Raw genomic sequence first — 27,471 nt, 5'->3', positions numbered from 1 at the left:
TGACGGGACACCTCTATTCAGGAGAAAGGGACTCTTTTTCTGGGTCCCGATAGCCAGTGTTAACTTTCTTTCGGGGGACACCTTAGTACTCCAACCGTGTCTGACCACAAAAAGGGTTGATAAGTTTCATTGTTCTTTAGTCAAAATGGCTACAGTTTTCAAAACATGAAATATCTCACTAAAATCGACGTACTAAACTTGTGGTTTCAGGAGTTAAATAATGATTGTTTTATGTATTTATATTGTTTAGCTGCTTGAATGATTACAGCAGATTCCTATGCAGAATAAAAGAAAAATATTTTATGATGGTTAATTATTACCAAACCCCGGCCCAACCTCTATTCAAAGAGCACCTCTATTAAGGGAACACTTGCCTTGGTCCCAGGGGTGTCCCCTTCTTGGCTTGACCGTTGGAGTTTTGGGGACCTAATTATAAGTTTCAATTCGCCCCACGTTAGGGAAACCGAATCCCAGAATCCCGGAAAATTTTGCTTCTGGAACCCAGAATCCGGGGAGATTTGAGTTGGGAACTCTGGAATCCGGAATCCCACTAACGATTGTAATCCAGAATCCACGTTCCACTGACAAAGACCCCGGAAAAACTGGTGCCTGGAATCCAGAATCCACAGCGTGGAATCCAAATCCAAGACTGTCTTGGATTACCTTACATGAAGTGGCACAAGCTTTAGCAGGGTGTTTAGGCCTCCAGAAGTCAGTCTTCATTGATTGATCCTATGGTTGAACACTACCTTTTAACGAAGTGCCGTTGCAAGTTGCGTGACTTTTGGTGTGCCTGTTTATTTTCTGGCGAAGAACCCTGCTGCCTTTTATCAAAATATGGAATGAATGTTCTAAGCGTCTTTTAAATATCAGTGACCCTGTGTTCTACATAGGTGTTATGTTTCATTGAGAACAACGAAAACCTGAACTCTTATCACGCTATCATTTCGGCTCATTGACATTCCACTTGGTCTGCCAAGATGGCGCGATTATTCTTGCTGAGAATCTTTTTGGGATTACTCCTCGTGTTATTTGCCAAAACAGCGGATCATTACGAGAGAAAGAAGCGACATCTTCGCGCCACATCTCTCACTGACAGTGAATTGAGAAACAAACTCGATTCTATCATCTCAATGGTGGGTAAGCTGAATGACAAAATCGACGAGCAAGAACAGAGAATAGCTGTGTTGAACAGGAAAGTTAGTGACATAGAATGCAATGGAGAACCACAGAAAGGTATGTTTATCGCAAACATAAAGAGGATTACTTGTATCTAAACAAAAGTGCAGTGTGAGAGGTATGCTTGCCCCGAACAGATTACGCTTTTTTTAAAGTCATTCTTTTCATTTTTCTTCTGCCAAACATTTGGTCCAAAAAAAAAAAAACGAAAGGAGCGATTTTCACAATGTTTTCAGTCCTTATCAGTTTCAATAACATCATGTTGTTTCTACCTGATTTATTTATCCACAACATCGATTTACCAAATCACAATCGTAGCTTTAAGGATCTAAAATCAAGTCACTGAGTCACGAAAGACACTCGACCAATCATTTCAGTGAGCACGTACATATATAACATAACCAATATTAATTGCGACTTATTACAATCATCACTTTAAGATTAACCTCTTAAAGCTCATTAAGGAAAGCTTATTAATACCTGCGGACACTTGAGCCAATATAAATAAAAAACACTTCTCGTCGTTTGCAAGACAGCCTGATTGTTCTAGATAAGCTGAACTGCTGAGGGCCACCCCTGGAGGGTCACTTGGGTCGGGAGGGGGAGGGGGAGAGGGGTACCCAACAAATGTTTATACAGGGAGGCTTCGCCCAGGGATCTAACCCCTTACCCTTTTATATACCACTTTTCACGAAATAGGTACCCCTGTATACCTTCTTTTGACAAATGGTATCCCGTTCACATATCATGTCTAGAACTTTGCATCCCTTTTAACTGCTGTAAATGCACTGTCTTTTAAATAAGAATTAATCACAAAAATAGAACGCTTTCTCGACCTTATAAGCAACAAAATTCATCTGTTAGCCCTTTTGGGCCCTTTTACAGACAAAAATGACAGATTTCCCTACCCTTCTACATAATTCATATATCCCATGGTGCAGTTCAACACAATACTGAACCAGTCTCGATCGCAACCTAAAACTGCCCGATACGAACGATAAACCGCTCAGTATGCATGCAGACGCTCAGTGAGCTTTAGCAACGGCGACAGCAGCAAAAACGTCACTAAAAAGACTTCGCTTTTTCTCAAATTTTGTTGCGGTTATTCCAAGTCTCGTAAAATCTCAAATGTAGGTGAATTTCCTTAGGATTGAATTCTTTTGGACCGCACCCAAGTTTAGAGAGAGAAAGAGAAACTTGTCATCTTGTGTTTAGGTCCTCCATAAAAAGTTGCTTGAGGGAACTTCATGTCGTAGTGGTGCAGTGAAGGCAAGGAAACGAACAAAAAAAGTGTGCTGCGCGGCGTGCAGAGTTGTAGTTTTGCCGATCAAACCTATTACTTTTTGACCTTCTCGTTGCTGTCTTTGTCGCAATTGCTAAAGTTCCCTATTATTTGCACAGGAGCACTGGTTGCGGCCATTTCCCTGTCTTTCTGAACCGACTACACCCTATATGATATCTACATTTCAATGCAAGCACGAAGATTATATTATTTCAAACTATTTAGTTTTCCTTAAAATTGAAAGTTGGCCATGAAGTAATTGCCATAGCCATTAATTTAAGCCTTTATTATTTTTCTTTACTTTATAGTTCCTGGCGATTGTGCTGACGTTTACAAGTCTGGTCGTCATAGAAACGGTATTTACACCATCGATCCAGACGGCGAGGGAGCAGTTGAAGTGTACTGTGATCAGGTCGGTCAAAGAAGAGCACTTTTGTCCAGGAGATCGTCGCCATTGGTCAATGCATAGTCCTTTTAATGTCAAATTAATTGAATTGTTTTTGTCTCCTCCTGCCTTAACAGACCACAGACGGTGGGGGCTGGACCGTTTTCCAGAGGAGGCTGGACGGTTCGGTTGATTTTTACCGTGAGTGGCAAGACTACAAAGAAGGGTTTGGTACGGCTGGAGGTGAATATTGGCTGGGACTGGACAACATTCACCGTCTGACCAATCAGGGACGGATGGTGCTGCGAGTCGACTTGAGCGGCAAGATGCTACAATCTGCGCATGCTCTCTACATGGACTTTGTGGTCTCTAACGAAAAGCGCAATTACACTTTAGGATTAGGCTCTTATACAGGTGAGTTATTCATTACTCGGTAAATTGGCCATTTGCACGATGGCGTCATTTTACTTCAACAACAACTGCTACTATATAGCTACTTAACTACTACTACTACTACTACTACTACCACCACCACCACCACCACCACCAGAATCATTCGAGGTATTGCTTTCTTGGGCAAATTAGGGCTATTGTTATTTAATTAAACCTCAATGGGATTACCAAATTAAAATATGAGAGAAGAAACGAAATTAAGTAAAAAGACGTCATTGTGCAAATGCCGTATGTCATACCTAATGTATTTCCTATATTTAGCAGCCAGTATCAAATGAGCGTCTAGCCGCCTAGTTTGAGTTCTAACCGCTATTAAATAGCGGTTGTCAGTTAACATATTCCCCCTGCTAAATAAGAATTTCAGCTTGTTGGAAATGTAGATACCACAGCACTATTCACTTACTTCAGATTGTTTAATTAAAAGTCATAGTAAAAAAAGTCACACCCATGACGCATCCCGAACGCTGCTCTAGTCTTAAGTGAAGTGAAGAATCTATATTGAATAGATATATTGTTGAAAAATCTTAAGTTAAGAATTATTTCTTGATTGACGTCATTGTTACTTGAATATCTCCAAATAGCTAAATGATCGATAAGATCAAAAAGTGTCACCCACTTACGGGACTTCCAACAAGTTTCAACACTTGGGTGTCAAGGCGTAAGCCCTCCCCTAAGGGAAGGAGGTGGCGGGGAGGGGGGATAAAAACGCGATGAACTAGTTAAAATAAGTTGGTCGGAAACTGGTCGAGTGGGGATATTGAGACGGTATTTAGGCCTCAGCCTGTGATAAGCCTCCCTTCTAATAACCCAAGTCAAGATTAACTGCTGTACTGTACAGTGGAACCTCGATATAACCAATGGCCAATTACGAGGACTGACAAAATTTGTTTGCTATAAGGAGCTTTCGTTATAGGAGGTTCTTTAATTTATATTTTTTACTATTACCAGTGTAAAAATACGGGAACAAATTTACACTGTGAGAATTTCCCTTCACTAGGAACCGCAGGAGATTCCCTAACCTGGCACAGTGGAATGCAGTTCACGACACGTGACCGGGATCATGACAAATCCACTGACGGAAATTGCGCACAGTTCTATAAAGGAGCTTGGTGGTATAATGCGTGCTTTTCTTCAAATCTGAATGGTGTATATTATCACAGACAGCAGACAACCTATGCTGACGGCGTGAACTGGAAGACCTGGGGAGGGCTTTATTACTCCGCGTCACGAGCTGAAATGAAGTTACGACCAACGGGTTTCAAAGGAAGGCATTAACCTAAATATCACTCAAATTGGGATGGACATAACCTTTTGAGATATGATTTCTTTTTCTGTCATGTTGTAATTCTTCCTCTCTGAAATTAAGTATCATTCCAAGGTTTTCTGTGAGCATTTATTGTGGTCTGCAAAAGACGTGTTTATTTCAGCAGTAAAATTTCATAAAGACGTTTTTGAGCGACGTACGTCAACCGGAAGTAAGGACTTTTCCCTTTAAATATGCCTCGATGTTACCAAATTTGTATTGCCGAGTGTCTTCACTCCTATAGTAGAGACAGTTTGGCCAAAAAACACTTCTCAAGAATGCAAAAAGTCCACTTCTGGTCGTCGTGCGTCACTCAAAAAAGCCTAATTGCTTGAGCTCCCTCATGTGAATGTTGAGAATTGGTTTACAGTTCACAGCAAGTGACGTAGTCTTCTGAAAGTATGTAAGAAAAACATGACCGCTAGAAAGATAAATACGCAAAAAAATTGTCAAATAAACACAGTTCAATAGTGATGAATAGTGATGAATCAGAAAGTGGGCATTAAGTTTAAGACTTGCGTCCATGAATGATACCCCACCCCAACTCCTCAGGTTGTAAATCGAGGACAGAGAAGACTTATAAAAGGTTAAGCCTTTTCGGAAATTTCAAAGACTCATGCCCACTTAAGTCTCATTTTCTGCAAAGCCTATGTCTCTCGGGAAAGAATGTTTACGAATTGCGTTTATTGCTTAAACTAAGTGATAGAAGTCACGTTGCAATAAAAGTTGTAATGTCACGAGAAAAAAGCGAAAATAGTAAGGAAGTGATTCAACTTGATTTTGAGGTGGAGAATAAAAGATCATTTACACAAAAGGTAGCTGTTATATGAATTGTAAGACAACCTATCTGCTTTAATTTGTACATCTGAAAGGAGAGATAGCTAAGTGCGTCTGATCGTCCATCCCATCTGTACATATGACGCGATTAAAACAGCTGAAGCCCTCTACTTGTAATGGATTTTTTGTCTAGCCCAAAATAAGCCATAGTCATTTCCCCGCGAGTGTACTCTTTGATGTTACCCATAAAGGTACGTGGACAGTGCGCTAGAGAATGGTCTTGACCCACTTTGGTCTGAGTGTGGCTTTCGATTTTAATCATCAGTGTCTGAAACAGGGCATGGTTTTTTCTCTCTTGGGTGGGTCTGGATGGGCTTGTTTTGTTGTTTTTGTTTGTTTTTAATGGTAATTTCTATCTTGAGGAAGCCCGTGAAAACTCTGGTTAAGTTCTGAAACAGGTAGGGAAAATATATTTTAGTCGGAAACACGATGAGGGTCTAAGAACGCATGCCCTCGCCCCCACCAAAAAAAATCCAGAACTAGCTGCCCTGCAAGGCCGTTACCCCACAATGCAAAGTGCTTCGCTACATAAATTCCCTGATCATGATTACTGGTTGATTATCTATTGATCATTAATTGATGTCATACATCACGGATTTGCTCATATTCCTAGATACTTGCATGCGTCTCTAGGTCAGTTTTAGGGCAGTAACATAATGGATCATTAATTAAAAAGATAAGTATCTTCTTTCAGTCTTTATTTCGCTCCCCTTAAATTTTAAACAACAGAAACATACAATACATGTACTACCAGAAATTATCGCTTACCAGCTTTCATTTCAAAGGCTATTATTATTCAAAGTCACTCAAGAGTAAATAATTGAAAGTGAGATATATCACTGAAACGAAACCTCGCCCAATGGCTTGGTACTCCGGATTCCGCAATCCGGGATTTTTTTCTTGTGGAATCCGGAATCCAAGCTCCACGTAGAAGGAATCTGGAACCCAGTGCCTGAGATCCGGAATTCACAGCGTGGAGTCCAGCACCCAAGACTGTCTTGGATTTGATTATCTTACATGGGTGTGCATTTACTAGAGAGCATCAAGGGTATTAGAGAGTAGATCCCTATTTAGGTTCTCCTTGATCAAACGGATAGAAATCAAAAGCTAACCAAAGATATTTTAAGTTGGGGTCATTACTTGCACTGTTTACAGTTTAAGACATTACCAATACACTATAATTACATAATTTACCACTCTTTTTCACGGAGTCGTACTTAAAAAGTTCTAAGTGCTTAACAACTATAACTGGAGTTATTGGGGGTGCCATGTGTCCGACAACGTAATTTTCCTCTGGCGCGAAGGGTTTTCAAAAAGAGGAAGCTGATTATTTTGACAAAAAATACAAAGATAATTGCAATAACTAATATTTTACAATTATTTTAAAATTCCTTTCCCATTTTTCCATTTCATGGCGAACGATAACCCACTAAATACAAGTTAAATTAAACGGAAATTGCCTAAGCCGTTTGACCGCGTTGGACTGTATAGGCTTTATTCCTTCTCTTATTGTTTTTCACAACAAAACGGCAGGAAAGACGAGTTAATACTTTACGCTGGGTGAAAAATTTGGGCTAATTATTGGATTAAAACTTTAAAAAAACTTAATTCAAATGTCTTGCCTTTCTGTCACTAAAAATTAAACTAATTGAGAAGGATTACCTAGTAAATAGGGTCTATAATGGAAATAATCTCTTTTTACCCTTTATTCTCTCTAAAAATACATTTTGCATCGTCACTAGTCATACAAGAGTTATTTCCGCGAGGGTTAGGTTAGAGTGGAACCTCATGGGGCGAGAGAAACCCATACTTCTCCGCCCCAAGAAAAGGCTTCTTTCGGAAGGTCTTCCCATCTCTTAAGTCTATTGACTAGAAACGAGAGTAGAAAATGTTTTAATAAGTCCCATCACCAACATTGTGGATGCGTAAAGCACTTAAATCCTGCGGAACAAAGCATCTCTTTAGTAAGAAAATGGCTGAACCTTTTCACTAAACTGAGGAGGAATCCCCATTTATCATTAACTAATCTAGCATTGTTTAGTAGGCAACTATATGGTTGAAAGACTTAGCAGCGACAGTAAATTGTGATACTGAGTTGATCATTCATCATAGTAATGAGCCCTGCAATGAAAAAGACACGTTACGGATTAGAATAAACTAGGCTAACTTACCAACCTTCAAAAGTGAAATACTGTATTTATGCAATTAAGCGCCCACCCCCTACCAACCCCCCACTAAAAGAATTAACAATACTGACAATGAGATTGAAATAGACCCTTCCAGGTTTTTTTTCAATTTTTGACAAGGAGCAGTTAGGGAAAATCTGTCGACAGCACGGGAAAGAGAGCCTTGCCAAATTTGAAAGTGAAACGTCCTAAGCGAGGGAAGATATTGCTCCGCAAAGGTGCGAAAACTTACAGACGTTTGTACATGTATATGCATGGTGGGGGCGGGGGGTGGGAGGCAAGTTTGTGCCCCTGACCATTCAAACGTCTGTAAAATTTCGCGACTTTGAGAAGTCACATCTTCGTTAGTTTTTAACAAATCACTTTCAAACTTGGCATTTTAACTAACTTTAAAGCGCTCTTTTCAGTGGTGTCGACGTATTTTCCCTAAAGGTACGGAAAAACAGGCAGCAAAAACGTGCAACTTGTCTTGCAACATCGCTGCAAAACGAGTTGAATAGCTACGGTATGTTGCGCGTTTTACCACCCATGTTCAAACCTGTTTACAATCTGATTTGTTGCAAGACAGGTTTGATGTGGGTGGTAAAACGCGTAACATCGCTATTCAACTCGTTTTGCAGCAATGTTGCGAGACAAGTTGCACGTTTTTTGTTGCCCGTTTTCCGTACCTTAACTGGTCCATGTTAAAAGTTGAAAAAACCTGAAGACCGAGTTTTCTTAGTATTTTAAAGAAACATTCAATTAACAGTTAAAATCTGCTTTGGAGCATCTTCACGTTTGTTGAAAAATGTAATTACAATCGTAGCCTGCGTAGCAGGCGCTTGGAAGTAGTGGGCACAAGAAAAAAAGGGCACGCGAGAAGTAAATCACCCCTCGCGTGTCTCCCTCACGCGCGCGCCCGTTCTCTCGTTCGCCCACTACAAGCGCCTGCTACGCAGGCTATTACAATCACTTATATCTGTGAAAAATTAATAACCGCCCACTCTCAAGGTTCAATCTATCACGTTTGGCTTTCGTTTTTAATGCATACCAAATTAAGAAGATCACATTATCTTACCTTTTTTCTGGAAGTCCGTATTTTTGTCGGATTTTGCTCATAACACGCTCATCTGGAAGAAGGATTGCGCGGAAACGCTGAAGAAATAAAGAAATAGATATTTATGGTGAGAAAAAATGAATAAAAACAAATTACAGGGGCACCCAACGTCAATTTTTGGAAAATATCTGTTCGGAAGACGATTTGAGATCTAGAATTTTCGGAACATTTGTTGTAAAATTTCTTGCATGCCTGCCTCTCCTAGGATTTTCGAACATCTAAAAAATGGTATAATTGCCCATTTTTAAAGGATTTTTACCATAAAAAGGTCACCTAGAGTTTTCGGGAGCCTTTTTTCTGGCTGAAGTTTTCGAAAAGGTAAGTTTTGATCCCTATAATTTTCGGATCAATAGACTTTCAGCTAGGGAATCCGAACAGATGAAAAATTTTTAGGGGATAAAAATATGCCTATATCTACCGTTTGAATACCAAAAAACGTTTAACAATGCTATGTTTAAGTTGCTTTGAACTATGTTCTCGTTGGGTGCCCCTGAAATTAACCAAGCTACTCAAGCTGTCCTATTTATATGAAAGGAAACAATGATTAACATCTAAGAAATATTATCAGACTGCGACGATTAAAGTTGCTGTTTATGATAATTATGATCGTATTGCCTTAATGAAATAACCTATACAAAGCCTTTTACAGTTAACCGAGTTCTCATTCGTACTTTCTTGGCATTGCGCTTTCTAAACAAAACTTGTATACACATTTTTTTTCACTTGGCGACTGCAATTATGCGCGCGATGTAAGGGAATCCGGATCCGTATCCTGGACTTTGGAATCCGGAATCCCACTAACGATTGGAACCCAGAATCCACCAGTGGAATCCGAAATCCACGGGGTGGAATCCAGAATCCAAGACTGTCTTGGATTCCCTTTCATAGCGTTGTTAGAACGCTGCCGTAAACATCCTTAAAAATGGTAAGCAAATGTGAAGTTGTTACCTCCTTAAAGGTGCCACCCTCAGGCAGTTTCTTGTAACGATAAATGGCGTAACCAGGGACACAAAGTATTGATACTATGCACAACATCCATCCCAGGAACTCTGCCCAAGGTGGATACTGATAACCAGCATAAGAGATTCCTGTCCAATCCACGCAGAACCAGATAAAGATAACCTGAAATGCAAGCAAAAAATCGCAGTTAATATTTCTTTTGAGTTAAAACTTTGGGGCCGGCGAGAATTCGAGAGTACCAAATAACAAAGTTCAAGAAAACCTCTAAAGCTAAAAGGCCATTTTGTAGAATTTCCAAAAAAAAAGATAGCATCACTTACAAATTCTACTAAAGAGGTTTTTGTCATCATACCAAAAAATGCAAACAGATTAGAAGACGAAAAATTTATTTCCCCCTACAAGATTCAATAATGAGGCCAGAGTAGGGTCGCATTTGAGCTTGGTCTCACTTCGCACCAACTCTAAAAAATTGGCGTAATGATTCGTTTATTAAACAGCCTAAGAAATCGTCTTTCGTCAAAAAGTTGAATTTATCTATTCTTAGAAGTTAACACTTATTTCTTTCAAAGTAACACAGATAAAACTGAACGATGGTTACTATTATTTCAACCGTATTGTATAACTGCACAAGTGTATGTTACTAAAACGAAGAACGGGGAACGGGGAACGGGGAACGGGGAACGGGGAAGGGGAAACCCTAGCCCTATCAGTAACTTTATTACCCATTCTCTGTTTTCCTCTCATTCAGTTTCAATATCCTATTCTCCGTTCCCGCTCCCAGTTCCCCGCTCTTCGTTATAGTAACACCCGATTCCAAATGTTGACTGTATATGATAAACACGTCATGCTTACGCCGATGATGATTGGAGAGATGTATTTCCAGCACAAGCGAAAGTACATGTTCGGACGGTGACCGATCATGTCTTGTATGTCATCTGCAAATTTCTCAGTTCCTTTAAAAGGACAAAAGAAACAAACCAATTATAAAATTAACATGAAAATTTTCTCCTGGTTGTCTCTTGTCATACGTTTTTTCCTGTTTACGGCTTAGCAAAAGGTAAATTTTGGATAATTTTGCCCCTATAGCTTCACTCAGTGAATCAGTCAATCAATCAATCAATCAATCATTCCATCCATCCATCAATCCATTAATCAATCAATCAATCAATCAATCAATCAATCAATCAATCCATCCATCAATCAATCAATCAATCCATCAAAAAAGAAGAAGAAGAAGAAGAAGAAGAAGAAGAAGAAGAAGAAGAAGAAGAAGGAGAAAAAGAAGCATTTTCTACTTGTGCCCCTAGATTGGGGGAAATAAAAATAATTCAAAGACCTACCTTTTTAGGAAATATTTAATAATAGTTTAATTTATTATTAGAGTTTAATGTTTTATTTATTATTATAAAACTGATCATTATTTTTAATATTGTTGAAAACGCCACGAACAGCTAGAAGATGGAGTGAATAGAACTGTTTTATCATTATTATATAAATAATAATAATGATCATGGTCATGATAATGATAAGGATGATGATAACGATAATGATAACGATAATAATAATCGTTGAAGAAATTCATCAGGCTAGTACAGTTGATGTCTCTTTAAATGTTTTCAAAACATAGCCAAAGTCTTAAAGTCTTAATGATGCTGACGGTTTCGATGACTGTCAGCCATCTTTGTCAAAACTTAGAAATCGTCAAAGGTGTTAATTATTGCGATAAAGTGATCTCCACCCCCAAACCAGGGGAGGGGGCGTCTACAGAGTGACTTGGCGCGTTTATCGCAATAATTAACACCTTCAGAAGCCTATTTAAGGCTTCTGACACCTTTGACGATTTCCAAGTTTTGACAAAGATGGCTGACAGTCATCGAAACTGTCAGCATCATTAAGACTTAAAGACTTTGGCTATGTTTTGAGAACATTTAAAGAGATGATAATAATAATCAGTGGTCTCACAACCTTCAGTGATCTCAATAAATAAATCAGATCTCCCTGAGAGCAAACCGTACGCTTGGCCTTATTCGCCGAATCTGCAGAGACATCAGTTACTCAATGGCACCAGAAAACTTTATTTATACTTTTTTATGGTTTTATTCCATTTGGTTCTTGGGGCAAGATATCAACTGGCACATTGTCTTTCCTGCTCCAGTTGCAATATTTATTCATCTATTTTATTTTATTATTTTTCTCTATCTAACGTATTTTATATCTTTTTTAAATGTACATATTAATTGATAACATGCAACGAATTCAATAAAGTGAAAAGTTAAAGTTAATGATAATACCAGTCAGTCAATCAATAAGTCAGTCGATACTTCAATCAATCAAATATTCAATCATCAATCGATCAGCCCACGAATTGATATTGTAAGTGGTATATGTAGGAAGTATCATTCTTTAAGCTACTGTATCTATGTAGGCAGTACCCTAGGAATAGCATTGGTAAAAAAGGGAAACCGCTTGTGGCGCGGAGGAATCCAATTAACCAACTCACCGTAAAACCAACCAATGCCTACAACCTCCAGGAAGGCTATCAACACCAGTGATATTCCTCCTGCTTGGTAATCAAACATCTGAAACACGTACATTCCTCCCTGGCAAACAAGAAAAGAAAACGAATTTTGATTGAGTTACTGATCAATTATAGCAGTTTACTTGTTGTAAATAGTTAATTCAACGTCCGAAAGATAGTTGTCCTGCGAGCGAACACAACCCAGCCATCTCTAAGCAACTGTGTTTGTAGGTTAAAAGTTGGTGTCAATAATAATGTAACTAGTAAGAAACCCTCTGTATGCTGGACCTGTGTATGCAAGAGAATACACTGAGCAGAAGAGTACTGCGTGTCTGCGACTCAAGGAGAGTAACATTGCAGTTCAGATGTAACCTTTTAGAGGAAAAAGTAAATTCATACCCCAACGGTGATAAAAGGGGAAGGGGAGAGGGGAGAGGCCAAACTGGTGCGGAACTTGCTCTTCCAAGGGTTAAAATTTCGTTCGAGTGTTTGCGTCGGAATTACAAGTTTTTTTCTTGTTATTAGTGCTACAATGTTTACACCCATAGCTTTGCCCTACCATTCAGATACAAACTACATTACCTTGATTCGCTGTGACTAAGGACTATTTATGAGGATAATTATATCGATTCAGAAACTCTTCTTTAAAGAACGTGCGGGCTATAATTATGTTTTCCTATGTGTAATTAGTACGTGTAATCAATGGTGACGAGTGAAATCACAGGGCGCCCAGAATCTCAACAGCCTACTAGAAGCCAAATTATAAGGATTTGTATGGAAATTTATCTTAAGATCGATAAAATGGCTAAATATACAAAAACAGCTATTAAAGTATACATACGTCACGAAAAGTTGCGTCTTTGTGTTTTCTTACTGTTTCCTGCCCCATAAACACCAATTTAGCGGATGTTTTGGTCTTTCAACTATTAAAGAAATAGTCTTCTCAATAGAAAACAACAAAGACAACTTTTCATGAGGTATGTATAATTTATAGCATAAAATGTCTTAACTGAAGAGCGCGAGAAAGGCTAAAGGAGCTGCTAATCATCTTGACAAAAAGGTTCAAGCAAGCATTTATTTGTAATCACAATTAAACCCATAGTTCTTGTCTGTTCTGTTACCTTGGTTACGTGAGCAATTCCAATAAGATAGCAAATGATGCAGAAACCCAGTGTAATGACAGTTTTGTATCGACGGAAGCCAGGTTTCCAATCCGCCATCACTGTCGTACAGGTCTCGACTCCCACAAACTATAAGCGTAATAAACAACACGACTAGAGTAAATTTATAAACATTTTTCAGGCGAACAGCCACGAAATTCTCGCTATAAGGTCCGCTTAGGCCTTGTCCATCCGGACATTTTTAAAACCGCATATCTTGTTACCCGAATTCGTGTGGACGTTGCCTTAACTCTTTAAGCCCCAATATCAACATACCAATTCTCCACACTGATCCCCATACATTTCTTAAAGATTCAATTGAGAGAATTTGATAAAGAACAAAGCATTTTCTCATTGGTGATCAAATTATTAATTCTCGTAACTTTTTTTCTTGATTTTGTAATGATTATTGTTAGGAGAAAATTGGTTTTGATCACCCTTGGGATTTAAAGGGTTAATACTGAGAGCAGGTGATAGACGTGTCCATTTAATACGGGTAGGTCCACCGTACATAAAACGTGGGAAGATATGTTTGGGGCGGTTTACTTTACATGTACTTGTGTCCGCTTAATGAGGATTACTCTTCAAACCCTAGTATTGTTGGTGGAATCTAAGTATACTTCGTCCTCCCAATTAATCAGTTAGACTGCGTCAGACGGCGGGGGAAGTGCTTTGTGTTCGGCCTTTGCCTGGAACGAACCTAAAAGTAGCTATGCTAACGAATCAAGGTTACCTGACTGTCCAATCCAAGGTTGAACAACATAAAAAAGAAGAGGAACGCCCAGAAAGGAGATGCAGGCATTTGCTTGATTCCCTCTGGGTAAGCAATGAACGCTAAGCCAGGACCTGTGGAACAATGTTCACGCACAAATTGTTAATTCTTTTATCGCACATTATTGTTTCTTGTGGAACAATCGAAATTGAATTTAGTTTTGATGTTGTAAAAGAATAAAACTCAGTCAGAGAGATGAAAGGCCATGGGAACTACAAGGGTTGGAGGGCATGAGGGACCGAGCCCAAGCCGCAGTTCCTGCTACCGCGGATGAAGGGGAAGAAGTCTTGAAACGCACGGATATCAACCGCAGAATTAAGTGGTCGCATGCAGTTATCACTTTTTGTGAAGAAACTGTTAGTTGTGCTTTGCATGCATACACAACACCATGACAATCCACGCAGTCTCTTCCAGACTCAAACGGCAGCTTATAGCAGCTATGCCGGCTCAGTGTTTTATCCCGGTTACACATTCCAAAGAAAATCTTTCACCAAGAGTCTGTGTGGAACGTTATTGTGTCGTCAAGAAAAAGCCAGTCACATGTAAGTTACACCAATTTGACAAAGCGCCAGAGGAAACAATAATAATCACTTCTTATAAGTTCGTGTTTTTTGAAACTCCGATTTGACTGGTCATTTCATGAGAAAATCAGCATCTCCCAGGAGACCATAAGAACTTCTGTATTCCCGAAATGACCTAGTTTTCTTGTTTTGACAGATTATTTGCCTTTTACACTTTTGAGGCTGTGAGTGAGTGAGATTGGATCGATAATGTGTTGACGTGCATCATGGGACTGATTGGGAGTGGGCCCTTACTCAGACTTACGCATAAACAAAAAAATAGACAAAGGACTTCATTAATGGAAAATATACCTCCTTTTACAACGCTATCGACGGGTACTCCAAGTTTGTCAGCCATAAAGCCCATCATTGTAAAGATGACGAAACCAGCAAAGAGACTTGTACCACAATTAATTAATGAGACGATATATGTGTCCCTGAAGAAAAAAAAAAAACATTTAACACAAAATTGTAAATAAGCTTTAAAAGGATGAATTTAACGTACAGAGAAATTGCCATTATTTAGCTAGGAAGTTTCACGGCGGAAAGCGATTTTGGCATTTGATGTTGCGAAAAAGTTTTTAAAAAGTTCGACAGAAAAACACTCTTACGAGCAGTAGGTAGAGGGGGCTCTCTTGGGGCGGGAGAGGGGTACGTGAGTCCCTAGTCTTAATTTCAAATACGTTCGTTTTGCGTTTTGAGGAGTAAGCTATGTCTCTGGCCCTGTCAGTATTTAACCCATCTTTATGTCGTTTGTCGTTATTTCACCTAGTCTTACGTCACCATTTCAAGCCCACGTGGCCGCTTGTCGCAATTTAACCCTAACAGGGCCTCTATAGTCAGGAGCCCATGACCCTTAGCTAGCCAAGCTACAATCCCGGACAAAACTACTTGAGAAAGTTTACCCCATCATGTCCACTTTCCTACACAACAAACTATTTCCAAAACGACGCCTTTGCGGAAAGAAATCCCGTTACCCTAGTTTTATGTTGCTTCCTACAAACGCCCAGGGATCAGGCTGTCTTTTGAATACACAACAACGTTGCTTTCAGGGTAAGGGGGAGAGAGAAGAACCGGTACAGCTACGATGTTTTAAAAAAATGCCCCCCAAGTATACAGTTTTCTCAACAGGTTTGTCCAAGATTGTAGCTAAGGAGTGGTAGAATACATCGGTGAAACTAATTCTGCTGTGACCATTGACGGCACACCCAAGTTAAAGTTACTTTCCTTGCATTGAACACTAGATACATTTCGTACTTTAATTCTACGTCTTTTCATACACTTACTTTCGCAGTTATTTTTGAATTTATTGTAGCTACCGTAGGTGATGAGCCCGCCAAAGCCAATACTGAGAGAGAAGAAAATCTGCCCAGCGGCTTGTACCCACACCTAGAAACAAACAAATTGAAGGATAACAACAACAACAACAACAACAACTATAATAACAAAAACAGCAACAATAACGACAAATTGAAGAGTTATCTAAACCCTTTCCCCAGTTGAGCTAAGATCTTTGAACTGTTACAATACACTTATACAAACAAGTTAAAGCATAACGAAAACAACAACAATAACAGCAACAACAAGTCACTTTTCAGTTGAACTTACATGAAACAAAGATTTATAACAACTGTCAAAATATACTTGTCTTCTACGGCACGAAAAAAAGTTATTGTACTCGGGAGATATCTCTGTGCGGTTTTCGCACCCAGTTATCTTTAAGAATTAAATATAATTGTCTTCTAGTCACCTTTGGGTCTGTTAACCGGCTCCATTTGGGCTTGAGATAGAATATTACTCCTTCTCCCGCACCTTCTAAAGTGGCTCCTCGAATCAACAGAATGAAAAGAACCAAGTATGGAAAGGTAGCAGTGAAGTAAACGACCTGACAAAAAGACAATAATAACTGTTATACATTGTACCACTATCTATCTCCTCATTGGCTGAGAGCCTACAGTTAATTTTGGAAATCAGCGCAACCTACAAATCAGTGAGTTTTCTGCAAGCAGATTTGTGACTAATCTGTAGGTTGCGCGCGTAATGCTTTTCAAGAGCAATGTCAAACTATGTTCCGTGCGACGACGGGTTAGAGGTAATTTTTGTCAAAAAACCGTATAATGAAACAAATATAACAGTCATTTTTTTCGGGTTAATTTCAGTTGCTTAAATTGCAATTACTGCTGCGACGATCATATCTTAAATTTAAATTTGTATCACCGCAGTTCACATCATCTTCACTCTATGCTTCATTCCTTTCACGGATTAAGATGAACTCAACAAATTGGCTTGCTCCCAATGTATGGGTCTTTATAGCTCAGTTTGTGGGGCACTGCAGCGCTAACGTAGAGGCCATGGGTTCGAACCCCGTTGAAGTCCCGGAATTTTTTTGCGGGTTAATTTGGAAATGCTAAAAATTGCAATTACCACTGCGACAATCATATCGTCATTTAAAAAAGAGTCATTTCTGTTGTGATATCCGGAATAAGCAAGGTCCAGCTGTGTTATCGGCCTTCGGTTCGAGTAATAACACTTACTTCGACCTTGGATATTTCTGATTTCACAAAAACCTTATCCAATAACTGTTTATAAGTGCGATGGACCAGTATAACAAATTGCGATTATTTTTTTTATAAAGTGCGACACACAAATTGTGACAGATCTTACAAAGTGCTACGATTATTATCCCTGCGCCACAGACCGAAACTAAACTTTGGTTAAGTCTGTCTGCGAAATTGCGTCAAAATCCTTGTTCTGGATACCTAGCTGTTGTGTACCAAGATTTGAGTCCGCGCTATGATTGGTCTGTTAAAAATGCCATTGTCGATTGCCAATCAGGTTGAAGGGAAATACGAAACGCTTTGATGGTAGTCCTGAACAAGGATCTCGGCGCTACTTTGCAGACGTTACTAACCGGGTTGAAATTACCTCTGCGACGTAGGCTACGATTATTACGAATTGCGACAGTACACCTGCGTACTCAAAAACTAACGAAACCAGTTTAGAACTATAGCTTGCCCGACGAGCTGATCTGTAGTTAAATTACCTTGCCTGCAGACTTGATTCCTTTCCATACACAGAAGTAAACAATGATCCAGCCCAATAAAAGACACATGGCGAGCTCGAACCTGACTTCACCAGCTTCGTGAATTCCTTTTGATAGCTGAAGCACGTGGTTGCTGAAATAAACAGTTAAACATCAGTGGGATAATGGGATAGTTACCACAAAGAGAAAAATACGCGGAGATAGTGGACCTCTAGCTACGAGACAAAATCACCTTCTTTTCAAATTCGAACTCATACGATAACACAATAGAGCACACAAATTTTACGGATTTCAAGGCTAAAACTGTCAACTTTTAAGGCGGATGCCAGATTTTCATTTTATGTGCACCAAACTCGCCAAAAGTCATTCTCCTATATAGGAGGGATTTCCCCTATAATAAGGAAGGAAAACCACTTTCACATTGTCCACAATACACCTTATTTACCACTTCCCAAATTTTGCATGAGTATCGTCCTCAATTACTGTTGTACGAGTGTAATACCCAGTTACGCGATCAGATAATAGACAGATTTAGCAAAGCCGACAACGCAAAGAACGCAACGTCAAATGTAGACGCGAAAAGTGCGCGCAAAGGGCTGAACGTGCCTTTTGGGGCCCGATTTTCGAACTACAACTGCACAGGGTAATCCGGATTCCGGAATCCGAGACAATTTAGCCGGTGAAATCCTGAATTCTGGGCTTTGAAATCCGTAATTCAACTCAAGGAACCCGGATCCCACTAACATGCAACTGGAACCCGGAATCCATGCACCACTGACAAGGTTAATGATCCGGAATCCACAGAGTGGAATCCGAGGGTCCAAGACTGTCTTGGATTGCCTTACGTAGGGTTTTTCTATGGCTGCTGTGCCGTTAACGCGAAGCACTCTTCAATTAAACTCGGCTTACTTGAAGTATTGTTCTTCAGGAGAGATCCATGTACAGTTTGGTTCTTGATCCAAAAACGAACAGTTGGGAGCACTACCACCGCGTTCTTGTCTAAAGAAGGGAAACAAAAGTACATTATTGTCAAACATAAGGATAGCTCACTTAATTAAAAGTTCCATGTTTTAATGTAAGACACTAGTATTACTAGAGACTAGTTGTTTTATTTTGAACGCTGGGAGGCTGACTTTAGTAGTTAACTGCTTAACTCAGTAACTAACTAACTAACTAACTTACAAACTAATTAAGTAACTAAGTAACTAACACGACAGACTATCTTATTTAGTAATCAACTTACAGAAACTAATTAACTAACTGACTGACTAACAGGCTACGTTTTAGCCAACCAACCAACCGACCGACCGACCGACCGACCGACCGACCGACCGGCTGATTGAGTAACAAACTATACACTGAGCTCAACCTGACATACCTGGTTTCTCAGTAAGTGTGTTTTTTTTGCAGTAATATATTACAGCTGTAAGTCATCTCGGATTCTTAGATGTTCTAACTTTACTTGGAAACACTCGATCTCTTTACGTAGATAAACAAGCCACCTCCAGATTTGTTTTCTTGCTCATGTTAAGTTAACATACACTGTGACATTTTTAAATCACCTGAATACTGAATTATAGCCATACCTGACTTCTTTCAAGTCGAAAGGAAAACAACAAGTTTTTCAGTTCAATTGCAAAAACTATTAATTTAAAAAGCAAAAAAAAAACGTTTAGTCCTAAGTAATAAAGGAAACAAACGAGTTTTAACATACTTGCATAAATTGTCGCTCCAACCCGGTTCACATTTCTCCCATGGTAGCGTGCTCCGGAACGAAGCAAACATGTAATAAAACGTCCACGCGATGATCACATTGTAGTACACGCTACAGAGAAAGGTGATAATCACCATGGCAAGACCAATTCCTGTTAAAATAAATTTAAAAAAATAGTATTAGTTAATAGTTATTTAACAATTATTCCTCGAGCCCGAATGACCTATTGACTCAGAGGCCATTTGGGCTCGAGGAATAATTGTTAATTTAGTAAAATCCAACTAGTTGGTCAGAAATATTGAGACAAAACAGCTTTAGCTAGCAAAACGCGATTCAGCCGCCATTGTTTTCGTTTTCAAAGCCGGCGCTTTTCGCTACTGGTGGGCTATAACATGTAGCCTAGTAGTAGCTCAACCAATCAGAACGCAGCGATGATAATAGACCACTAGTTGGATTTTACTAAAGCCAGTTAAACTCAGGTCCCGTTCGCAGGTTTTAAATTTCCGTTTGTGTTTGAAAACGGAGATTTTTTTATCCAATGCTTAAACACTCCGCGTCCACACATGCATTTTTTGAATCACTTTTGCCCATCCAAACGAAAACGCAATAGTGACACAGAAAACGGCAACATCTTTGATGGAAGCATGCGCATTAGAGACCTTTAGATTCAAGGACGAGGACTACTACGAGTACGAGATTTGACTTAAAGTTTTTTCGCGTATTTTCAAAATATAGACTCCCCGGAGAGCTTCATTTAACCATTTTTCAGTAGAAAGATTAGCACTGCTACCTTTAGTGAAGGAAGTTACACCCTTCCGAACGCAAAATGATTAAACTTCTAACATTTGATAACTTGTTTCCGCCACTTCGACATTCTTGATAAAACTTGTAGTAGAGTGACGACGGCTACCACATTTTTCCGCCAAAATGACGCTGGTTCACGCGCGAGCACTACTTAATATTGAGAAAATCTCGTACTCGTAGTCGTACTCGTCTTAGAATCTAAAGGTCTCTAGTTACTGGTATCCAACAACGTGACGAAATCATTTTCAAAAACCTCTGTATTCATCTATCCACATGACTGCAACAAAACGGCTCCACTCTAGAGAGCGCTTATTTTGAAACAAAAACGGATATGTGTGGACGGGCCTCAATTAACTCCTAAAAGTGAATTCAACATTTGATTTACAAATTTCATAAGGTAAAATAAAGCAAAACCTATGATACCGGCCATGTGAAAGTAGTGTCAAAGAGGTTTTATTTGAATGGTCACACCATAGGATTTTGTCCAAAAGCAAGATCCACCTTACAAAACTCCTTTAGTCACTCTGGGATTGCAAGGATTAAGTCATCAATCAAACTGATTGTTAATTGGTAAACTGCTTTATTGATCTGGGCCCAGTTGTTCGAAGGCCGATTAGCGTTTAATCCGGGTTTCTCTTTCTTGTGTTCAAAGGCATTTTCTCGGACAATTTTCTCTGTTATTTTTAGAGATTCCAATCATCAACTTGTAGACGAAAAGAATTAAAACGGAAATGCTTTTTAAGCTTACAAAACTAAATTTAAATCTCGCGCTAACCCTGGGTTATCTCAACCCAGCTTTGAACAACTCGGCCCTGGGGTCCGGAAAGCGATTTTAAAAGTACACTGAATTCCACGCTCAACGACTAGAATTTGTTTTTATGCTGAGGAAAGAAACGGAATTAAGTTTTAAGATAACGTCAACTGCAAATGGTTTTTGGACTAAAAACTCTTCACCTCAATTCTTAAGGTTCAAAAATCGAAATATGACATAGTGACCGATCCGAAAATTCGAGTCACCGCCGAAAGATTCCACCAGGGTAATCGCTGACCCCATAATAAAATCGCTATCATAACAAAACGAATAAAACTACAAATTAAAAAAAAGTATAGTAAGACTGATTAGCTATAGCGATGGGTTGTAAGAGGGTGTGAATGGCGTTATCCGACTAGCGACAAAGGGCAAAAAATATTACCGACTACCGACAAAACGCGAAAAAAATTACCGACTACCGACAGGAAAAATATTAACCCACTACTGCCATGGACCGACATTATCTACATATTTTTTCAGAAAGAAGAGTATTTTTTCTACCTTTCTAGGAAGTAACCAAAGATACCACGTCACAATTGTTTTCACAAATATACCACAAAACGAGGGTATTGAAATCGGTTTGCACAGCATATGAAAATTTCTACAAAGCAACCCGCCTAGTCCTACACATTATGCGAGAAATGCTTACATTAATCCTCAAAGAAAATTATTTCCAGTTCAATGGAAAGCTCTACCTACAAACCCACCGTACTGCGATGGGCACAAAGACAGCAGTTTCCTCTGCCAACATTTTCATGTCATATATTGAAACACAAAGTCTAAGCTAAACCGTGTTTAAACCAGACATCGTAACTTTCTTCGAAGAAGTAAACTTACATCATCCTACTATTAAATTCACCACCGAAATGCACTGAGACAATGTTTTTAGACACAGTTGTATACAAAGGCACAAAATTCAACAAAAAAGTTTTCCTTGATGTAAAGACTACCGAAACCTTCCAGCACACATTTTGCCCCTTCAACCGCACCCACCGATTTGTCAAAAGAGTTTGAGGAAAGTGTTTCAAAATTCAAAAGAACGCTTGATGGTTGAAGATGGACAGAGGCCCGGTACCAACACAATTTGAAAGAAAAATTGCAATCAGAAATAAATGAAACTCACAGAAACCGAAGCCCGCGCTCCTGAAACAAAACAGCAAAGAAGAAATGTTGCCTTTCGTGACACAATACCAGCCCTTAGTGTCTACTGTAAAAGAAACTTTAATGGAAACTGAGTGGATCTCAAAGAAAACCATCCGCTACTTTGCTAATTTTTTAAAGAACCACCCCTTATTTCCTACAAGAAAGGAAAACCATGGCAAAGAACATGCTTGTTACAGCCAAAATATTAAAGGTCAACACACGGTTTTACGCCGGTATAGATGTGCAACAGTCACCCCTAATAATTATTAATCATTAACATGCATTTTTACTTATTAACTGAGATTAACCGACAACCGACAAAGATCGAAAATTTTAACCGACTACCGACAAAGTAACTAAATTTTAACCGACAACCGACAAGTGGACCCCCCCATTCAGACCCTCTTGTAAGACACAAGGAACAAAAATATTCAGGCCGACAGCAAATGAGGAAGAAATAATAGCTACTTACCTCCCAAGAATGGACAAACAGCCGCCCAGGCGCCGACCACGCCCTGTCCAACATACTGGCCAAGAGCGACCTCTAGATAGAAGATTGGAATTCCACAGAAGACCAAGCAGATGATATACGGGATCAGGAATGACGCTGGAAAGGAAAACAAAGATACAAGCTAAAGAAATGGAGGCAAGCACGAACTGCGATCGTAAAGAACTTGGAAGCTTTTCTCTTTGAATTGACGTCCCATTTTCACAGCAAAGGGATGTTTTAGGTGGGAAGAGCAATGCTTTTCGGCTCATTTTCTTCCCTTCCCACCCCGTCATCCTAGCTGAGAGATCATTATGCATGAGGCACCCTATAAGCTAAACCTTACTAAAGATGAGCAGTTGCATTTTAAGTTCTACGGAGTTAACTTATAATCACTGAACCAGCTGTAACCGTGACTATACAATCGAAGCATTGTTGATGCTTAATAATCATTTCATTTACTCACAGCTGCCAAATTTCGACGCCCGATAAACATTCTTTTCAAACTACGGTAGTTATCTTCGAGGCCAAGATGCGCCCGGGACATAAATATGTGTCACGACAACAGGTCGTACAATTAATTATTGGTTAGCCTCCCCGCAGACGTCCTTTGGGGTTCGTTTGTCACGCATTCATTTCTCCCCCACGTGGGGGATGATGAATGCGTGATAAACGAACCCCAAAGGACGTCTGCGGGGAGGCTATGTTTTGGTGGACCGGCGTCATACTGTTTTCCGGAATGTCCCAGAGTCCTTAGCGGATCAAAGCAGCGTGATGGACAGCAAAAAAGCAATAGACCTTTTTACCGATACGGTGGCCTTATTGAATTAATTCGATTTAAGGAGTATTATAGGATGCCCAGGGGGCGTGAGCACATTTCGTTTGTATTTTCGAGCGCTTTTCGGGAGATTTTTTCTTAAAGTTTTCTAAGAATAAGATTGTAATGGAAAAAAAGATCCTTTTGCCGTATTTGGATGTAATAATGATCGCCTTTTTCCCGAGCCGAAATATACAGTGAAAGACCATATTTCTAATACGAAACTAGAAAAAGACAATCATTATTGGTCATTATTACATCCAAACACGGCACAAGGATCTTTTTTCCCTTTACAATCTTATTCTAAGAAAACCTTAAGAAAAAATGTCCCGAAAAGCGCTCGAAAACACAAACAAAATGTTCTCATGCCCCATGGGCATCCTATAATACTCCTTAATCGAATTAATTCAATATGGCCGCCGTATCGGTAAAAAGGCCCATAGGTTTAGACAAGAGCCATAATTATGACTCTTGGTTTAGAGTGGCAAAACAACAACTTTGCGTGAGCATCACGCTTTTGGGTGCATTGCTTTGCCGTCGTTGCACGCTACAACGCGAAACTTCCCAATTCAAGTTCTCATGGAGGACGGGAACACAATTAAGACAACGGTTTCCTTTTTCTTTTTGTGAAGTTACATGTAGTCCTTTAGAATTCAAATCCTGAAAAAATCACCAACCGATGACAAACTAGAAGAGTTGGAATAAGCGATGAAATTTGACACAACGCGAATCCTGTTGTGGGGTGAAGTTTTCGCTTCCGTTGCCGTGCTTGCAGGGGTCAACGCCGGCTGTATGAGCATGTGAAAAGGGAGTGAGACCGTTTTATATATATATATATTCTTTTGAATTGTACTTTGTACTGGGAAGATAGCCAAGTGCAATGGGTGTACCCTTAAAATTAGCTGACAGATAAAACTAACAAAAGTTATGTCTAAAATGTCACGGGCTTTCTCATTCAATTGCGAGACAGTACATAATTGAGTTTTGATAGACAAAACAAAATTTTGATTACACCATGCTGTCTGTATACACTTCTTGTAAGATTTATATCGCTTTGACAGTTGCAAGTGCGGCTGAGTGCCAAACAAACTTCTGAAATGATTTTTAGCCGGTCTTCATTTGTTATGGAGTTGTTTTGGATGAAGATTCAATTAAGATGCAAATTTTTGCAGTAGGACGCTTGTTTTCCTTTGTCTTTCATTATAAGCCTAATCTCCCTTGCACGGCTTCAATCCCACCCTGGAGCAAACCCTCGCTCGGTAAGACTTGAATACAGCTCGGTAGCAAACCACTGATCAAAGATAACAACATCTGAAATTATCGTGATTGACCGATACCGTACAAGATTCTTTCAATCAGAATATTTAGCTTCCGGCCTCTCAGTGTTTTCGAACGTTAAATCTACGGCAGTCACGCTATTTCCGTTCTCCCTTAAAAAATTCACTTATCGTAACATCCAAGAAACATGAATGCGTGTCTACATGAAACATATCGTTTTGGACTTTACTGCATTCTTTGTGATATCTTAATTTAGATAAATCAAAGACTTCACAAGTGGCTGCGAAGTACCTTAAAAACGGCTTCGCTTCATGCATTCTTAAGTTATGCGTCATTGGTCAGAAAAATCGCAGCAAAGAAGAGATCAATTTTCGTGGTCAAATTACTGAATTACCTCCACCGTTGCTGTAACAAAGATACGGGAATCTCCACACATTCCCCAGACCGACAGCGTACCCAATACAGGAAAGCAAGAAGTCCAGCTTGCGACCCCAGTGTTCTCGCTCTTCTACCTCAACCATGGGCTCCTTTGAAGGATCGACGCTTGCTTTACTCTGCCTGACTTCAGAGTCAGCAAGGCCTGCCCTGCTGTCGTAGCCGACGAGGTACAGATCTTGGTTAACGCCTCTACTGGCCATGTCGATGGGTAATGTTCACGGACTCCTGTGTTCAACACTAGTTCGTACAGCGACTAGGTGACTGGGCTGATATTGCAATGGATCAGTAATTACGAGAGAGCTTCACTGCATACTAATTTTGCCGCCAAACACAAAAATGCATTGTTTAAGTGCCATGTGACGAAATTCCATTCACATTATTACGAAATACACTGTGTTCTCTTGAACAAATGGTGGATTAATTTTCTTGTTCGCTTTTGTTTTTGAATTAAAGGAAGCTTGGTTTAAACCTTATTGGAAATTCACGAACTGCCAAATAATCTTGTGATCGAATCTACCCAAAGAAGTCAAAGAAGTCAGTTATTGACTACAGATATGTCGACAATATCAGCATCCGGATCAAACAATAACCACACAGGACTCGGCTGTTTGCAGTCAATACTCACTGTAGACAAAGCGAAACAAACTTCAGTCAAAGGAACTTCTCCTTTGGCTTAACTTTTTTACTTCGCGTTTGCGGGTACCCCAGGTGTACTGAGCTTTTTCAGCTCAGGGATAGCAGTACAAAAGCTGGAGACACGAGGTTCACGCCCGGCGTTGTGTTTGCTAATTGAGTTGCTACAAAAACGGATCATTTGAGCGTGACAAAGAATTATTTTTATCTAGAAAATCTTTTAAGAGTGGGGTTTTAAATAAATTCAGCAACAACTCTATGGCCTAAGACGTATTTCTTCATAATTTTACAGAACATGTGTCGGTTGCATGTGAACTTGTCTTATGACAAACTTGCAAAGATCAAAGATAAGCTAAAAGAATGTTCCTACGGGCAAATAAGCATATTATTTAAAGAAAGGTTACTGACATGGACACTCAATTTTATTTAAAACCGCCTTTCGGTGCACAATAGACAAAGGACAAAGATTTTGATCATAGTGCAGTACTGAATACAAGAAAAGTAGATCAGTCAAAGAGTGGGTTCAAGGGTTTCAATAAGCACCGACGACCGACGAAACGCGTCGGCTACATTGCTCAGAGAAGTCGGCTACTTTTTCCTCCGAAGAAGAAGCAACTAGTTTGAGTAATGTCATGTACAAAACTATAATTTGTTCACGCGGAAATGTAACTCTGTAACTTAGTATAATTATCATTTGCTCATTGCTTGCAGAAGTTTATTGCGTGGCAAATAAATTAAAATTTGACACAAACCCAAATCTTCTTGAATGCAAAACTCGATCTTTTAGTCTCAGTTTAGTCCCCTAAACGCCCGTGGGGGGGGGGGGGGGGGGGTACTCCCATATATGGGCTGTATAGGTACGTGCCGCGGAATAGGGTATGGTTTTTGAGGTTCTCGGTCCTTAAATAGGGTATCTTTTTTGACCCTTTTGTTTCTGTGTCTCTGGTGTGGTCCTTAGATAGGGTACCTTAATTGTATTATCTAATACTGGAGTGTGAAAACGCCCGCCTAAACGAACATTTTTTTTTTAAAGTAGCTTATTCTAGTATTTTATGCTTGATGCTATACATCCATTGTTACGGAGAAGAAATAAAGTTTTCCTTTTCATGCTATTAATAATTTTGTTTTTTCCTTGAATAGGGTGTCATTTTTCGGCTTTGGGCCTTCCAAAGGGTATCATTTTTCGCTTTCTTAGTCCTTAAATAGGGTTAGGGTTCACAAACCTTCGCGGGACACCCCTATCCGAAATTCGCGGAAGTACCCCCCCCCGGGCCTAAACGCTGGAAATTGCTTTTTAGGGCTTTGCAATTTTAACATTTTCTGAGGGAGCATGCCCCCAGAACACCCCTCGAAAATGTAGGCTGTTGATACAGTCGGTTACTCTATTCAAATCTGCCGGCTACTTCAATTTTAATTGAAACCCCCGGGGTTGAATCACTTGACTGAATTATCTCCGAAGCAACTACCACCATGTTACGTAACAGCTTTACAAAGCAGTTATTTTACAGTCAAGCGAGGTCAAGCCATAGTTATTAGAGGAGACTGGTTATGAAAAGCGGCAAACATCAATGATAAAAACAACAGTGCTGCAGTTTATGTTGGAAGCACCCTG

General features: G+C 39.6%; 2 protein-coding genes across 2 annotated transcripts; one reads left to right on the top strand and one right to left on the bottom strand.

Moving 5' to 3' along the window:
• Window positions 1-966: 966 nt before the first annotated feature.
• Window positions 967-5,542, top strand: LOC140935962 (microfibril-associated glycoprotein 4-like). The gene is made up of 4 exons (XM_073385539.1): window positions 967-1,236; window positions 2,770-2,873; window positions 2,984-3,260; window positions 4,297-5,542. The coding sequence occupies exons 1-4, from the start codon at window positions 981-983 to the stop codon at window positions 4,572-4,574; spliced, it is 915 nt and encodes a 304-aa protein (XP_073241640.1). The 5' UTR covers window positions 967-980; the 3' UTR covers window positions 4,575-5,542.
• Window positions 5,543-6,107: 565 nt separating this feature from the next.
• LOC140935963 (sodium- and chloride-dependent GABA transporter 2-like) lies at window positions 6,108-25,540 on the bottom strand. The gene is made up of 15 exons (XM_073385540.1): window positions 25,183-25,540; window positions 22,679-22,813; window positions 19,449-19,599; window positions 18,644-18,733; window positions 17,735-17,867; window positions 16,442-16,576; window positions 15,974-16,080; window positions 15,004-15,128; window positions 14,093-14,205; window positions 13,321-13,449; window positions 12,182-12,281; window positions 10,534-10,634; window positions 9,670-9,843; window positions 8,683-8,759; window positions 6,108-7,560 (listed from the first exon to the last, which is right to left on the bottom strand). The coding sequence occupies exons 1-15, from the start codon at window positions 25,424-25,426 to the stop codon at window positions 7,539-7,541; spliced, it is 1,836 nt and encodes a 611-aa protein (XP_073241641.1). The 5' UTR covers window positions 25,427-25,540; the 3' UTR covers window positions 6,108-7,538.
• Between the last annotated feature and the right edge of the window lie 1,931 nt (window positions 25,541-27,471).

Source organism: Porites lutea, chromosome 4 (genome assembly GCF_958299795.1).
Source record: "Porites lutea chromosome 4, jaPorLute2.1, whole genome shotgun sequence".
NCBI lineage: Eukaryota > Metazoa > Cnidaria > Anthozoa > Scleractinia > Poritidae > Porites > Porites lutea.
Note: the sequence above shows the minus strand (reverse complement) of the source record. Positions and strands in the feature narration are given on the sequence as shown.

Coding starts and splice junctions, on each gene's coding strand:
- LOC140935963 (XM_073385540.1), bottom strand. CDS start 25,426: ATGGCCAGTAGAGGCGTTAACCAAGATCTGTACCTCGTCGGCTACGAC. Junction 12,282..13,320: donor GAATTGCTCACGTAACCAAG/GTAACAGAACAG, acceptor CTTGTTTGCCAG/GGAGGAATGTACGTGTTTCA. Junction 9,844..10,533: donor TCTCTCCAATCATCATCGGC/GTAAGCATGACG, acceptor CTTGCATTTCAG/GTTATCTTTATCTGGTTCTG.
- LOC140935962 (XM_073385539.1), top strand. CDS start 981: ATGGCGCGATTATTCTTGCTGAGAATCTTTTTGGGATTACTCCTCGTG. Junction 1,237..2,769: donor CAATGGAGAACCACAGAAAG/GTATGTTTATCG, acceptor TTTACTTTATAG/TTCCTGGCGATTGTGCTGAC. Junction 2,874..2,983: donor TTGAAGTGTACTGTGATCAG/GTCGGTCAAAGA, acceptor CTGCCTTAACAG/ACCACAGACGGTGGGGGCTG.